Source organism: Taudactylus pleione, unplaced genomic scaffold (assembly GCF_031769625.1).
Source record: "Taudactylus pleione unplaced genomic scaffold, aTauple2 ptg000201l, whole genome shotgun sequence".
In the NCBI taxonomy this organism is placed as follows: Eukaryota; Metazoa; Chordata; class Amphibia; order Anura; family Myobatrachidae; genus Taudactylus; species Taudactylus pleione.
In genome coordinates, this window is record NW_028284603.1 from 26,992,336 (window position 1) to 27,008,767 (window position 16,432).

A 16,432-nucleotide genomic window follows, 5' to 3' on the forward strand; every position below is an offset into this window, starting at 1 on the left:
AGCCTATTGCGTTTGGGCACCCCAAAAAACAATTAAATCACCCCAAATGACATTTGTGGAACTAACATATACTGACAGTTTGGATTGCTGTTACTTTGCTTTTTAACTCAACTGTCTGTGGAGCAGAGCTGCAGGCAGGAGCCTAAAACCATACACTGACGTTATATGCTTATACTCACTGGTCTGTATCGTGCCAGTGCCCTGAAGAAACTAAAGGTTTTTACCCCCATGTTGCAACAAGAATATAGGTGACCAAACGCATACAGTTTTCACAGTCTTGTGGGTTCATCTACTAGAGGCATATCCATGTTATTGTGATATATAGTTCTAGCCTCATGCCTTCATTTGTAGTACCCTGATCGGAGGTATTCCACCACGGTCACGAAAGGTCCTGCACAAACCTGATGTTTACTTCACCCAGAGTAATTTAACAGTTATTTATATTCCACAGCGCTTTACAGAGACTATTTGGTCATTCATATCAGTCCCTGCCCCAGAGGAGCTTACAATCTATATTTCCTACCACATGCACACAGTAGGGTTAATTTTGTTGGGAGCCAATTAACCTACCAATATTTTTGGAGTGTAGGAGGAAAACAGAGCACCCAGAGGAAACCCGCGCAAGCACAGGGAGAATATACAAACTCCACACAGTGCCGTAGCTGGGATCAAACAACCTTAGCGCTGTGAGGCAGTAATGCTAACCATTACACCATCTGTGCTCTCAGCCAAATCCCTTTATATATTCAGGATAGGAGGATTTTGTATACTTTTATGCCATTACTTGTTCTCATGGGAGAACGTACACACTGCCGTAGGACAGTCAGTAAACCTCCGACTTAAGTCAAGTCACTTTCTACCTAAAATTCTGATCTTACAGTAGATATATACATGTTCTATAGGCCATTCAAAGTATTGTGGACCCAAGAAATATTCTACAGTATTAAATTACAAACCAATAACTGTCTTAGGTAGGAGATTTGTAAATATTTCTCTGCAGTATTCCCAACTATGATCTGAGAGTGCCAGAACTGCCACCATATAGCAATAAGCCACTTGCTGCATAAGGACAATATTTACTACTCCTTCACTAGAAGCTACATATTAAACAATGTGAAACAATTTATTTTTATTATCACAAGTTTAAATAAGGATTCACAGAGGCATAAAAGCAAAATTCATGAATGTTCCTTCTCTTCCTCGCTGTTCAGCTCATCCCATATTGGCTGTTTCAGGTGCTCAGGTACTTTCTCCAGCTTAGTCTGTGGGAAGCAGAACAAAAAATTCATTCAGACTCTGAAAGCTAAAGCAGCATGTGACACAGCAGTGTTCTGCAGATGGCACAAGTCACACAGCGCTTCCGGATATACCCAACATCAAACAGCTAAACTTCTGTCTTACATCCTGTACATCTCACCTTTGTTATCTCTAGTGCAACACCTTCCGGGACATTGCGCTGGATATACTCCAAGTACACATTCGCTGTGCTTCCAGTTAAGTGCTTTAACTAGATTAAAGAAAATATCAAGGTTTAAAACCAGTTATAGATTAATATAGTTTGCTATGTCATTAACAGTAATTACACTTTCATTAAATCGCAATCCAACAGAAGTTTATTTTTTTAATTCCACAGTCTAACTTACCTCCAGGCATCTGTAATGTGTCCTCATCTCATATTGCACTCTGTGTTTTTTAAAAATGTGGATTGATTTTAAAAGGGTTAAACGTTCAATCTTTCTCTTTGGCTCATACCTAGTGAGGATAAAATATAGCACAAATATAGGTTCAGCCATCAACACTTACCAGGAAATATTAGTGAACATTAGTCTAAGTTAAAGATAATGGTGGTACTGCCGGTCCCAGCAGGCCTGTATCTACCACCAACTTACATGTATATACATTAGACAGAGCTCTTCTAATTTGATAAAACAAAGATCCTCCCATACTTCAAGTATAAAACTGATTGCATAGAAATATGCTTAAGCCATTGAGGATAGTTTGGCTACTAGGCAATACAGCTATGATAAATACAAACAGGCGGTGTATGGAGGTTCAGGAACATCTCTTGCAGAGATGTAAATACACATTTATAGAGTTGCTTTTCGCAGCACACCATTACACAGATACCTACACCTTCTCCACATTGAGGCCAAGTTCTTTAGCTGCCAGGACTGTGAAGTACTCATAACTGTCCAGCACCGTTTTGTCATGACCTTTTGCTAATACTTCTATTTTCTTGTACAGGATGTCTGGTTCATCTGTGATGCTTATCTGTATAAATTGAAATAAATCATTCAGAAATATTTTGTGTCCACTTGTCTTCACTCTCCCAGGACTGAGTACAGATGCATGTGTACAGTACTTTACTGACCCAAGACAAAGGCTTATTAAAGGTCAAATAAAATTCAACCCTGTTTAAGTATAGAAAGGCAACTGCTGAAGCCAGATGCTTTTTATTTGGGTTTTAATGAACGTCTGCTTCTATGGCAATGTTATTTTTGAATGCCTGCTGTTCAGTGTTTATACACTGGTATTGTGAGAACGCTGAAAGGATTTCATAGAGCAGTTGCTCCTAGTGTTGTCATATTTAAATAGATCATAGTTAATGCCATGGATTGTATACTTAAGGACTCTGCTTATTAATAAATGTATACAGTGCAAGCATACTCTGTTGCAGTTTACCATTAGGACATAACAGTAATAAAACAAGACAATGACAGTCAGAGGTAAGAGGGCCCCTGCTAGCAAGCTTATAAATCTAAAGGATAACAAGAGTAATAACCGAGGTCAAACGCTAGATATTGCATATTGGTTCCATCAGACTGCAAGAGTAAGTGCTCTGTGGTCAGAGTGTTGTTTGTGCATAGAAAGAGAACATGTGAGTTTTATGTGAACTGCATAGTGGTAATTTGGTAGAGTAGATCAGAAGTTCCCAAACTCTGTCCTCAAGGATCCAGGTTATAAGGTCCAGGTTATAAGGATAATCATGCTTGGGCATAGGTGACTTAATTAGTACCTCAGTCTTGATTTAACCATCTGCTTAACCATGGATATCCTTAAAACCTGGGTGCCTTGAGGATTGAGTTTGGGAGCCTCTGGCATAGATTGTGAGTGGTTCAGTAATTTGATGAGCTGCTGTAGAGGTAAATTTTCAGGGTACGGTTAAAGCTTTGCAGGCTAGAAGGAAGTTGTGAGGGGAAGAGAATTCCAGAGAGTGGGTGCTGCCCCAAAAAGAAAGACCTGGAGCCATGGAATAGGTGTGGAGGAGTCATAGCCTTAATGTAGACAAGGTCAGTGCGTACAAAGATGTGTGAGAATAGCCAGCATAACTAAAAAATTGAAGATATAAACTATTTGTTTTATTCAGTTGTGCCGACTAGTATGTGAATGATAATTAACGGACTCATCAACATCGGCCACGCTAAGATCTATTAATGTTTATAGCTTTCTCTCCCAAAAGGAAAATAATGGCATCCACATAAGAACAGCCAGGCTAGATCATAACAATTACCAAAATATGAAATTGAATCAAATTATAGGGTGACACAGAATCTTTAGGGCCTGACAATAATCTTACACATATATGAATGAACACAATAATAGTACATGTATAGTCATGAGCTAGCATGGATGTTGGTATAAATTTCATACGTGCGAGTTGCGAGTGAACAAACAGTGGGAGACTCAACTTAATACCCGACATCAGGCTGTATGAGGTGGACAGTCAGGAGGAATAAGATATCCTGGCTTCTATGTTATGTACACCTGATGATTATTTGTATTATTGGGTGGGAAATACTAAGGGTAATTCAATATGGAACGTAAACTTCGCTGTCGAAGTTTACGTTTCATATTGGAGCTTTTACCTGGGATAAAGTATCGGGCGCGCGCCCGCTTATCCCCATATTCAATATGAAACGAACGAAAACGGGAGCCTGCGAAGTGGGATTTGCGTAAAGTTACGAAATTTTCCTTAAAAAAAATTGTAGGACCCCCCCTAAAGTTGTAAAAACATGGGGGATCACTATGGGTACCCCCGTTTTAGCCTGTAAATGAAAGTCGGGGATTTAAATAGCCGCAGCAGGTGTTTTTTTTCCCGACATTGAAGAAGTGTTACAGAAGAGCACTTAGGTTATTTTTTTCGTTTTTTTAAGTGGTTCCATCAAATTTGGGGTACATGAAAATGGGTACTAGCATATTTTGATGTCCCTAAAGTAAGTTTTTAAAAATTCTGCAATTGTGCACCTGCCGCTATAAATCTATTCTAGAAAACACCTGCTGCATACTTGCAGAAAAGCCCTGAACCTATTTCCCTATTCTTAAACAATTTTTTCCCTTTTTTTTTTTTTCACCCCAATTTTTTAATTTATTTTTTGGGGTGTCCCTATTTTAAAAAAAAAATTTAATTTTTTTTTACACAGCTTTTTTAAATGTCATTCCCAAGGGTGCAGGCTATTTTTTTAAGCCTGCACCCCTAAACCCCAATTCTGCACTTTTTTTCGACACCTATTCAATGGTGAAAAGTTATCCCCGGTTTTTATCAAAGACTTTTCGAACCTGCGAAAAGTCTTTGAAATTGAATACGGTGTAAAACTAAAACCTGCGATAATGACATCATAGGTGCGATATTAACGCAAAAACACAGTTTACGCTCCCATATTGAATACCCCTATAAGCATGGTTAATGCATTGTCTCCTTCATCCAATGGCTGGACCAGATTCAGATCCGCACGCAATTCTGATGCTGACATAGTTGAGTTTTGATTTTTTTTTGTAACCTGCACATGTGTAGGCGCAACTGCACTGTAGTGAGGGAGACGCACAGAATCACATCTTGGAAAAGCTCTGGGTGATCCTGGGAGGTGACTTAGTGCACACGAAAATGGTCCATTTAGTGGGCGTGTTATGGGAGTGTCACTGAAATCGGCTGCTTGCACAGACGCAGACATAGGAGGTCATACACCTGACATAGGGCTGGTGCAAGTTTTGATGGTGCGACCGATGATGGTATCTAAAGATGCACCAAACTATTACTGAGTCTCTGGATGTTAAGTGGATGTCGCAGTCCTTGCATATTCATAGGCATGGAGGTACATAAGGGAAGGAGTTTGTATCACCATTTGCATAAAGTCGCAGATGAGCGCCTGAGTATAGATGCTGCTGCAGACATTCTGGGTCAGGCACGTCATTGACAATTGTACATTCTGGTAAATGGTACAAAAAGATGGATGAATAATGGAGCAGAAGATGCAAAAACTTTAAAATACTGCACAATTAATTAAACCCACAGTGCAGCACAAATCATGTGAAAAAAAAAAAAAAGTGTTCATCCACATATACACTCCAAATACTACAGTATCAAAGAAAATATTCCACACAATACAAGGTACTTGGTTATTACTGCATTTTCTTAGTGTATTATAATAAAACAAAACACCATAGTGAAAGCAACCATGACATAACTGCAATAATCCCCAAATATTTAGTAAAGGTAATAGTAGTCAGTATGGACCATAAAGCAGACAGGTCCCACTTTTAAAATGTCCTGTTTGGGAATCTAGAAACAAAGGTCTCCCTTGTGTGGAATATTTTCTTTGATACTGAAATGGTAGAAAGAAGCAGGAAAGTCAGCCCACGACGTACCTGGAGATAACAGCAGCCACCTTCTTCCTTAATGACCAGGTTTTAGGTTTTGTTTTTTAATAAAAGGTGCCAATATATAGATACTCTACATCAGGGGTATTCATGTAGCCCTCCAGCTGTTGTGGAACTACACATCCCAGCATACTCTGCCCTAATAGCAAAACTGGACGGTCATGCTGGTATGTGTAGTGCTACAGAAGCCGGAGGGGCACATGTTGAATACCCCTGCACTACATTCTTATCAGTACCATAAATTGTACAGGAACATATATAGTGACGTCATTTCATTATTACCAGCACTCAGACACTTACCAGCTTCTGGACTCTGGATTGTACATCATTGGGCTGCGGTTCTGGGGGCTGTGTAGTTACAGCGTGGCTAGTATTTCTAAATATACAAATTGGTCACTGAAGTCAACAGGTTTCAAGATGTGACAAAACAAGTCAGTAAGTGTTGGTACTTAGCAGCTTAATACTCATCTAGTTTACACACTTTCATACAAAAAGGACTCATTTTCACAATGTTGCATCTAGTTTATCCAGCTAAATGTGATCGTTTTTTTCTATTTATAATATTACTCAATATGAATAGTACATTTTACCTAGAAATATTAGTGCTATTGCATAAATATAAAAACATTGTTACTTATCCCGATTACACTGACCCCAAATATTGTTAATTACTCAAATTATATGACAAGATTTTATAGACCAATTACTATTCTCACACTGACGTGAGTGCAAAGGATAAACCTTGATCGAAACCCAGGATACCACTAAAACCACAGGCACTCCACATTCATCTGATTACCAGTTTTTTTTTTAAACTTAATGAAATATAATGATACAATTTTCTCCAATAATGCTGCATAACACCCTAACCAATGAAGCTAAATACATATTAAAATACAAACTAAATTAGTTCTACTAAATAAACTGAACAAGCCAACAGTAACAAAACTTGATACTCTTGTGTAGTTTTATTTTTCTTTAACCAATAGAACTACCCAACAAAATCTTCCTAATGCTGGGCATACACAGCCAGATAAAATGTCTGTCAGACCGACAGACATTTTATCTGGCCGGCTGCCAGCCGCAGATGTCGCCGGCATACACTGTGAGATTGCTCTTAGTGTATTCGGCAGACATCCGCGCTCCGCCCCCGGGGGAGGAGACATTTCCCTGTTCCAAGGAACACAGGAAATGTCTGTCGGCCGCGGCTGGGCATACACTGCCCGATGCGGCCGACAGTTTACCGGGAAATATTGCATCGGCCGGGCATGCTGGACAATCCGGCATGCCCGACCGAGCAATATTTAACCCTCGGTCGCCCCCCTCCCCCCCCACACGCTACAATTATCGGAGCGATCCACCGATATCAGGCGGATCGCCCCGATAATTGTAGCGTGTATGGCCAGCATTACTAATAACCTTTCACTGATCTTGTCTGCCTCACATAAGGATCATACCAGACCACCCCCACCCCACCCATTACAGCTGAGCAAACTGAAACCTTACATCAATAGAAAGAAGGCATCTGCCTCTCCAATATGATGAGCTATATGCTGTGAGGTTGCAAATTAGCAGGACGCAGTTTAAGAGTGGATATTGCATCACGTCACGAGGCGCATACACAATATATATATATATATATATACACACACATACACACACACATATACATACACACACACAACTGTACTGTATCCTCAAGAGAACTTTCCCCAGACACATCTTACATTCAGTCGCTTCTAATGTCTGTACTACATTACTTACAGTAGTCTGTATGTCTGTGTAACACTGCACAAACAAGAGGGAAGGGGCCATTTTCTAGGCACCTGCAAACACAAAAGCCTATTTAAAATGAATATAAGACATCTTCTAATACCATAGGTATGAATATACAGAATATATTGGCCAGCGGTTTATGACTAATGGCTGCGACCGCTTTTAATGAATAAGTAAATAGTGCAACATATTAAAAAAGGAAACAGCTATAAGTTGTGCAATGACACATACTGTATGTCCAGTATGTTGCCTGTTAATCCTCCATGTCTGTGTACAGCGCTGCAGAATTTAGTTGCACCATATAAAGAAAATCCTAAGTGAAAAAAAAATTGTGAGTGGATATTAATGCAGCATATATATATATAATGTAATAGGGCTATGTGGGAAGAGGACTTTATCCCAGCCCCCAATGACTGTAGACAGCTGCAGGGAACCCTCTGTAGGCACTGCCCTGCTTTTTGGGTATGATCAGACAGGCATATAGTGGCAGGAACACTGACCAGCTGCGACCTTCCTAGCAGCGAGCACGCTACGACTTGTAGTTCCCCACAGCATGCAGCCTGTCTATGTAAGGGGACGGTCGCCGCCTGTCTGCGCACAGCCACCTGGCTATATACGGGTCCCGCCTTACCTGACACCGGTATACCCTGCGGCAGAGAAGGGCAAAGCCTCTGTACGCGTTCATATTTACAGCATGACAGTCGCTTCCGGCGCACGGTGTGACGTACGCAGAGTGGGGGCATAGAGTCTCAGTCAGAGAAGAAAATTTCGTCTGTTCTAGCCGCCAAATACCACAGAGAGGACATACCTCCACCCTTCCTGCTGCCGCAAGCCTTCCCCAATCACCTTCCGACAGGCGGCGCTATGCCCAGATTTCTCTCAGCGCTGTTCTAGATTTATGAGTCTGCTCAGCTGCTGAATGAGCTGATGTCAGTAGGGATAGGACATCGAAAGAAAACATTGGAAGTACCGATGTTTTTAACATTGAATGCAAAACATTATTTAGATATAAACATTGGTTCTCTGAAACCGATGTTTACCGATGTTTTTTTTTTTTAAGCAAACTATTTAATCATTTAATAGACTAATAAACTTATACTATTTTTTTTATATATATATATATATATACATACACAAAGCAGCACAAGAGGGTATTTGATTTCAAGGTGGCATTTTAAATTAGATGTGTTTGCACATGTTTTTATTTTCTTGCTGCAGTATCTGCAAATAGCTGCTTTGGGCTCATTATCTTTTCTATCAAAGTGTTTCCACAAATGACTTTTGGGTGGTGCCATGTTATTTGTATTATCAGTACTCACTATTAGTGACAGACAGTATTGCAGAAGTGTTGTGTGTTACTGCTGGCTTTGCTCGCCACGCTTCGGGCACGGTGGCTCACTACACTCGCCACATAGTTATATTCCCCCTCTATGCCCACTTGGATGGTAGGGAATGACGTTGGACACTGGCTCATGATGTCATGGTCAATCTACGGAAGGGGATCTAGTTGTTACCCTCTCAGCTCCTCACCAATGATGTCACTCCAGACACTGAGGCACCGCTGGGTCTGTCACATGCAGAGTGCACATGCAGTGAGGGCCTGACAGTGACACTGTGAGACTGACAGCTCAGTTACCAATAGCTGCAGCAGCCAGACACCCCGGCAGCCAACCAGTGTTCACTGAGAGCAGCACCAGTGACAGTGAGCCAGGGATGGGACTGTCCTATGTGCTGCTGCTATTTGGCTGACCAGAGTGTCTGTCACTCTGTCAGCCACCTCCCCCAGCAGCAGCATGCACACAGCAGCTGCTTTGTACTCAGTCAGTGTTTGTACTCTATTCTTAATAGTTGTAGTTTTAGTTGTAACTGACTATAAAACAAGGAGAGAGCCAGCTGGCAGCCCAAAGCAGTGACAGCACCACAAAGTGTTACAAAAAAATAAAATAAAAAAACATTGGAAAAGCAGGGAAAAACATCGGGGGAGAAATCTTGCGATGGTAATGAAACATTGAATCAAAAACATTGCAGGGTTAAACATCGAACATCGAAACCATTTAACCGATGTTTCCGATGAAACATCAAATGATTCCCATCCCTAGATGTCAGTACCCTGACTCCTGGCTGTATGCACTGTGCTGTAGTGTAAAGGTGCCCACACACATAGCGATATTTTACACGATCTGGCCGATTTCGACACATTGGAACGACAGATCGTGTAAAATATGGCCAAATCGTGAGGAAATCGTGAGTCCCCACTCACGATCACGATGCGATGCGCGTCCCCGCTGGTCGCACATCGCATCTTCAGATCTGCCTTGCAGTAGGGTAGATCTGACAATCTAGGAGGCGATGCAGTGTAAAAAGTCTGACTGCAGGAGAGATCGTTTGAAGATTGGACACCAAATCGTGTGCAGATCATGTGTAGAGCTGCCGGGGAGAGTTTCAAGGGAAATCGTACACAAATCGTACACATCGGCTGATCGTGGGCAGATCAGTATATCACACCTCAGCATATCACACTCATTCCTGAGACGCTTACCAGTGTACAAAAGGTCCCCCTGGACAGTTAAGCTGCATACACACACGTAAAGATTTTCTGTCCAACCGTTCAACTAGTTGATTGGTTGGAATGAAAATCTGGTATAGTATGAAAGCAAATAACAATCAGCAATTTGCTCCCAAACGCCAGAAAATGGACTAAAAACTGTTGTTTGAACAAATTGTTTGGATCAAACATTTAACAAACTTGTCTGACGACCATTTTCATCTGTTTTCTGGCATTTAGGAGCAAATTGCTGATCATCAGTTACTCCCATACGTTACCAGATTTTCATTCCAACCAATCAACTAGTTGGCTGTTTGGACAGAAAATCTTTACGTGTGTATGCACCTTAAAGGTGGTGTAACCCTATTAATTATCATTTCAAACTAATTACAATGCTTATAAAAATAATCGGTTGCCAGGTAACACCTTTCATGTGTAGAAACAACACCCATATCTGCCAGCCTCGCCATGCTTCTGGTTTTATGTTACAACTGCAATCACATTGGACTGGGGATAACTGACATGTTAAATATGTAAAGTGGAAAAGTATTACTAGCAATATTGTTTATTTGTAATGCTGGCTACACACTACTAAATACAGAGTTAAATTGAACGATATATCTGTAGACAATCACCGGGTGTGTACAACCTATAACGCATACTGGCCTACGTTTGTAAAAGTATTTCAGGGAGATTGTAAAAGCACCAGCTAAAGTGGGCGTGTACTGCTACATCTGAGAGGCGTGTCATAAACTTTACTTACATCCAAATGTAAATGAGCCCCAGAGCAGTTATTAGATCCACTTGTTGATGAAAACACACTGATACGTTTCAGAAAATGTATGTAGCCATATGCTGGCCATACACCTGCACGACCCGCATTAGATAAGATTCACCTCACGACTCCCCAGAGCTCACTGGCAGTCCCGGCGGCACAATTAGTTGTTTTTCTTTGTACACGATCTGTCGTACGATCAAACGTGTGCCTCACGCGCTCATCAGGAAAAAGTCATTGAAATGACATGAATGGAAGCACGATGCATCGCATGTACAAAATACACGGTACAATCTGTACACGATACGATGGACCATATGGGCTGCACATCTGATCATATGATACGTTTTAGGAGCTGCGGTAGCGCGCATCGGATCGTATCCTACTTAAATAATACATGATTTTTACACAATTCATCGTACGGCACGTCAAAAAACGGGCAAACGGGCCAAAATGTGCAGGTGTATGGCCAGCAATAGGGATCATTGTACCTTATAACCAATGCAGGGAAATGATACTAATGATCCATTTAGAATGTATATATATTCTGTCTTTTTTTATATAACAGCTTCATAATGGGGGTAAGGTGCAATCAGGGAGATTATTAGACTCTTCAGGGAGTCAGGGAGATTGCTACTATCTCAGGGACAGTTGGCAAGTATGCCCATATGTCTGTGAACAACGTTGCTCACAAACATATCGTAGTACAAGGTAGGAGGACCCTGCTTATGAGAGCTTACATAGAAGGAATATACATAAATAGGATGTTACTTAGGGGTCTATGTACTAAGCCTTGTGGGGAGATTTATCAAAGCTTGAAAAGCAATAAAGTGGAGAGAGTTAAAGTACCAACCAATGAGCTCCACAGTTTATTTTTCAAACGCAGCCTGTAAAATGCTTTGATAAATCTCCCCCATGGAGAGAGATAAGGTGGATGGAGATAAAGTACCCACCAATCAGATCCTAACTGTCACTTTAGATACTGTGAAAAATGACAGGAGCTGATTGGTTGGTACTTTATCTCTGGCCACTTTATCTCTCTCCAAGGGTCAGTACATAGACTGTAAGTTAGGAGTAGAGATGGTAGCAGAGGAATTTGGAGGTCTGACAGGCTTGTCTGAAGAGATGAAAGGACATGAGAGTGTGTCTCACAGATCAGGAGTTGCACATGCTAAATCCTGTAGGTGGGAATGCAAAGAAATAATCCTTATGGCAGTGAGGCGGTGCAGGGCCATCTTAACATATGGGCACACTGGGCAGCTACCCAGAGCCCCACGATTTTAGGGTCCTTCGAGCTGGGGTGGGCTGGGATGGGGGGGCATCTTCATGGAGTGCGTGGCTGTTTACTCCTTGCATAGGGCAGCCAGCTGAGAGGCAGGCAGACATATGGGTAATATGGAAAATTACTAACAAGATAATCACTGAATAAATTGTTCCATGAGTTGTTCATGGAAGCACCCAAAAGGGGGCAGGGGGAGAGGGGGCATGAAGGGGCAGTATAGAGAGTGATGGAAAGCAGTTAGCATATTGCAGGTAGAAGATATAGTAACAGCAGATTAATACCAAAGCATACTAGGGATGGGCAGATCGATTCATTGTACTAAGTTGAGCCACATGGCTCAACTCAGTGGTGTGTCTCAGGACACAGCACTTAAGAGCTGTAGGAAGCAGAGGTGCCAGAGACTCTGAGTGAGTCGCTGACAGCTCTGCCCCCCGCAGCCCAGCACTGCAGCTCAAGGTCCTGCACTGACTCTCCTGAGTCAGTGCAATGCCCCGAGCCCTGGCAGTAGCAGCGTGACTCAGAATAAGTCGCTGACAGCTCCGCCCCCTACACTGCTGATCTGACTCAGTGCAGAAGTATGATCAGGTCGGATCAGCAGTGTAGGGGGCCGCAGCTGCCACTCACTCTGGCTCCCACTGACAGCGAGGCTAGAGAGGTGGGTGGGTGTCTCGACACACCAAACGCTGAGTGAATCGAATCATTCAAACATCTGAATGATTCGAGTCATTGTGTTGAGACACTCACTCACTAGCCATCTTTAAAGCATAATGCTTCTTTGCCTAGGGCATGCGCTATCATATAATACAATGACCTGATATCTGTAGTTACTAATATGTTTACATTTAAGCATGACTGAGGCCAATAAGCAGTATCCTCTTACCCTGTGAAAAGCAATGTTGAAATAAATACAATACTATATGAGGGATTTTAAGACCATTTAATTTATCCTTTTAAATAATTATTTCTATTGTAATAACAAAAATGATATCCAAAATGTGGGCCCAGCTATGGGCACCAGGTTCGTCTCTAGTTACAATCAGAGAACAAGCAAACAGGTGCTAACCTTCTGGGTAAATATATCGTACAATGTAATAGTGCTAATTAGCAAAACCTTACTTAGAGCTGCCCCTCCACATGTGGGGGAATACTGGATACCCCAAGAATAAATAAAAAAGTAAAAAGAAGTGTAAGGCGCTAGTCAGTTAAAAGGTATTTTTAATTACATGAAAATAAAAAATTATCACATATAATATATAAAAAAACACAAAGTCTCTTATTAGGCTATAAAAATAGTATGCACCTATAAGGCTCTATATGTAGTCCAGATATTTAGACAAATACATGTACACAATATAATGCTAAAATCAAATAACAATATGATACAATTATAACAGGTAGAAAAAGGAGGGGGATTTAACCCCCTATTGTACCTCAGCACACTGAATAATACCTGCAACAATATATGAAGACTATATGGTCATAGAAATTCAGAGATATTAGTTGCATGCATTTGCAAATACATGGGAGGCTGCTGGGCCACGTCACGGCTTCTCTGTTACCAGCAGTCCCTAACACTAAGGGTTCACGTCCGGGGCACAGTGCACCCCAAAAAACGTCCAGCCCAGGATCCCCCCAGGGCATCACACGAAAATGGAAAAAGAGTGACAGTGCAGTGTAAAGTATAGCTGTGTGTGAGTAATCATTAAGTGTGGAATGAGAGGTTAAAATATATGTGAAAAAATACATGAATAATAAACAAACATAAAAGGTGATGTGAAAAGCAACTATGTGTATTAAGTGGTGATGCCCTGAGGAGGCCCAGCCAGACCAGTCCCGGGGGCCCTACGCTCAAACGCTCACCCCAAACGTAAAATATACCAATTATAAGGCCTCATGATAAAGGCACATATATAATTTTGTCAAATGTAAGGCCTCATGATAAAGGCACATACATAAATGCATCCAAATTGAGAGCCAGCTTACCTGGGAGTCACCCCTGGGAACTCCAACTAGCACTACTAGAACCAGCATGCCCTACTAATGCTGGCTCCTTCATGCAACTCATAACAAACAAACAAAAATGGCAGCTGCTCAATCAATCCAGCAGTACTAATCAGGTGCATGAAAGGGAGGGGTCACACTAAGTCACACACTGTGCCCCGGACGTGAACCCCTTAGTGTTAGGCACTGCTGGTAACAGAGAAGCCGTGACGTGGCCCAGCAGCCTCCCATGTATTTGCAAATGCATGCAACTAATATCTCTGAATTTCTATGACCATATAGTCTTCATATATTGTTGCAGGTATTATTCAGTGTGCTGAGGTACAATAGGGGGTTAAATCCCCCTCCGTTTTCTACTTAGTGTGACCCCTCCCTTTCATGCACCTGATTAGTACTGCTGGATTGATTGAGCAGCTGCCATTTTTGTTTGTTTGTTATGAGTTGCATGAAGGAGCCAGCATGAGTAGGGCATGCTGGTTCTAGTAGTGCTAGTTGGAGTTCCCAGGGGTGACTCCCAGGTAAGCTGGCTCTCAATTTGGATGCATTTATGTATGTGCCTTTATCATGAGGCCTTACATTTGACAAAATTATATATGTGCCTTTATCATGAGGCCTTATAATTGGTATATTTTACATTTGGGGTGAGCGTTTGGGTGTAGGGCCCCCGAGACTGGTCTGGCTGGGCCTCCTCAGGGCATCACCACTTAATACACATAGTTGCTTTTCACATCACCTTTTATGTTTGTTTATTATTCATGTATTTTTTCACATATATTTTAACCTCTCATTCCACACTTAATGATTACTCACACACAGCTATACTTTACACTGCACTGTCACTCTTTTTCCATTTTCGTGTGATGCCCTGGGGGGATCCTGGGCTGGACGTTTTTTGGGGTGCACTGTGCCCCGGACGTGAACCCTTAGTGTTAGGGACTGCTGGTAACAGAGAAGCCGTGACGTGGCCCAGCAGCCTCCCATGTATTTGCAAATGCATGCAACTAATATCTCTGAATTTCTATGACCATATAGTCTTCATATATTGTTGCAGGTATTATTCAGTGTGCTGAGGTACAATAGGGGGTTAAATCCCCCTCCTTTTTCTACTTAGTGTGACCCCTCCCTTTCATGCACCTGATTAGTACTGCTGGATTGATTGAGCAGCTGCCATTTTTGTTTGACAATTATAACAAGCTCAGACCAAGACTTATGATTCTACTCTAAATGATGTTGAAAACAGCAGCAATATGTTCTACAAAGTAGAATATAGTAACACATAAAATACAACAATTGTAACACTTTCAGTATAAAAATGCATTTTCTCAGTTTGGAAAGAATGTATATTGTACCTTTTGTAGAAAAAACATTCACAATATATTTGTAACAAAGTGTTCTTATGCCTAAAAGTGGTTCAAGCAGGCATAATTAGTAAGCTTACACTGGAAAAATGAGCTGCAATTGTATAGTTTGCAACAAAAAAAAAAGTAGTATTTCAAGCTTTGAAATAGCAAGGCTGTGGATTTATTAGGCATGGGTGGCAGGGAGAGTAAGATTCGAGTGGCATGCATGGACAGTACATTTTTATATTTTTATTCCGAAACTCAATCCCCGGTAGTATCCCTTATGCACACTTTGAACTCAGAGTATTTTAGTTCAGAAACCACATGCTTTATCCAGCTTTCTCGATGGTCTTTATCTGGCAGTGAAGTTACTGGAAGCAGTGTTTAAATTACCGCTTCCTTACAGACTAATGTTACTGACATATGCCCCTTCCTGACAGGCTGATGATACTGACATATACCCCTCCCTGACAGGCTGATGTTACTGACATATACCCCTTCCTGACAGGCTGATGTTACTGACATATACCCCTTCCTGACAGGCTGATGTTACTGACATATACACCTTACAGACAGGCTAAGATATAGGGTCAGTGGGTCACGAGAGCACAGTCTCTGTTCTGTGCACATGAAGGGCGCTTGCGCCTACTCACCACATGTGCATACTGCTCAACAGGGTCTAGTTGGGCAAATTTTACCCTGGATCAAGCACTCAGTACTGGCCCTATGCAGACATGCATTGTGTTAGTCAATGTCTGCTTGTGCATTTTAAAAAAACAGAATAAAAGGAAGAAAATATCTTTAAATATTTTAAGGCTTAAGAATTTTTAAATATAAAAAGTAGACGGTAGGCGCTCTCAGGGTACTTCTCTAGCTAACTAAACCACTAGCAGCTTACTCTATGAGGTGTTCCAACCTCCTATGATTTATAATAGCAGTTGTGGGGGAAGGGTAAGCGCTCTGTGGTATAGAATGGTGTGTTATTTGTCCCTTATTGTGTATAATACTCATTTATTGGTACCTGATAATGGATATTATATAATGTATACTGTGGAGTT

The 16,432-nt window shown here is 41.4% G+C and overlaps 1 protein-coding gene across 1 annotated transcript; it reads right to left on the bottom strand.

Annotated features, from left to right (window-relative positions):
- Positions 1 to 1,110: 1,110 nt before the first annotated feature.
- On the bottom strand, positions 1,111 to 8,197 carry MRPS10 (mitochondrial ribosomal protein S10). Its single transcript, XM_088477294.1, has 7 exons — positions 8,063 to 8,197; positions 7,420 to 7,481; positions 5,956 to 6,031; positions 2,132 to 2,271; positions 1,644 to 1,752; positions 1,418 to 1,507; positions 1,111 to 1,262 (listed from the first exon to the last, which is right to left on the bottom strand). The coding sequence occupies exons 1-7, from the start codon at positions 8,114 to 8,116 to the stop codon at positions 1,179 to 1,181; spliced, it is 615 nt and encodes a 204-aa protein (XP_088333420.1). The 5' UTR covers positions 8,117 to 8,197; the 3' UTR covers positions 1,111 to 1,178.
- Between the last annotated feature and the right edge of the window lie 8,235 nt (positions 8,198 to 16,432).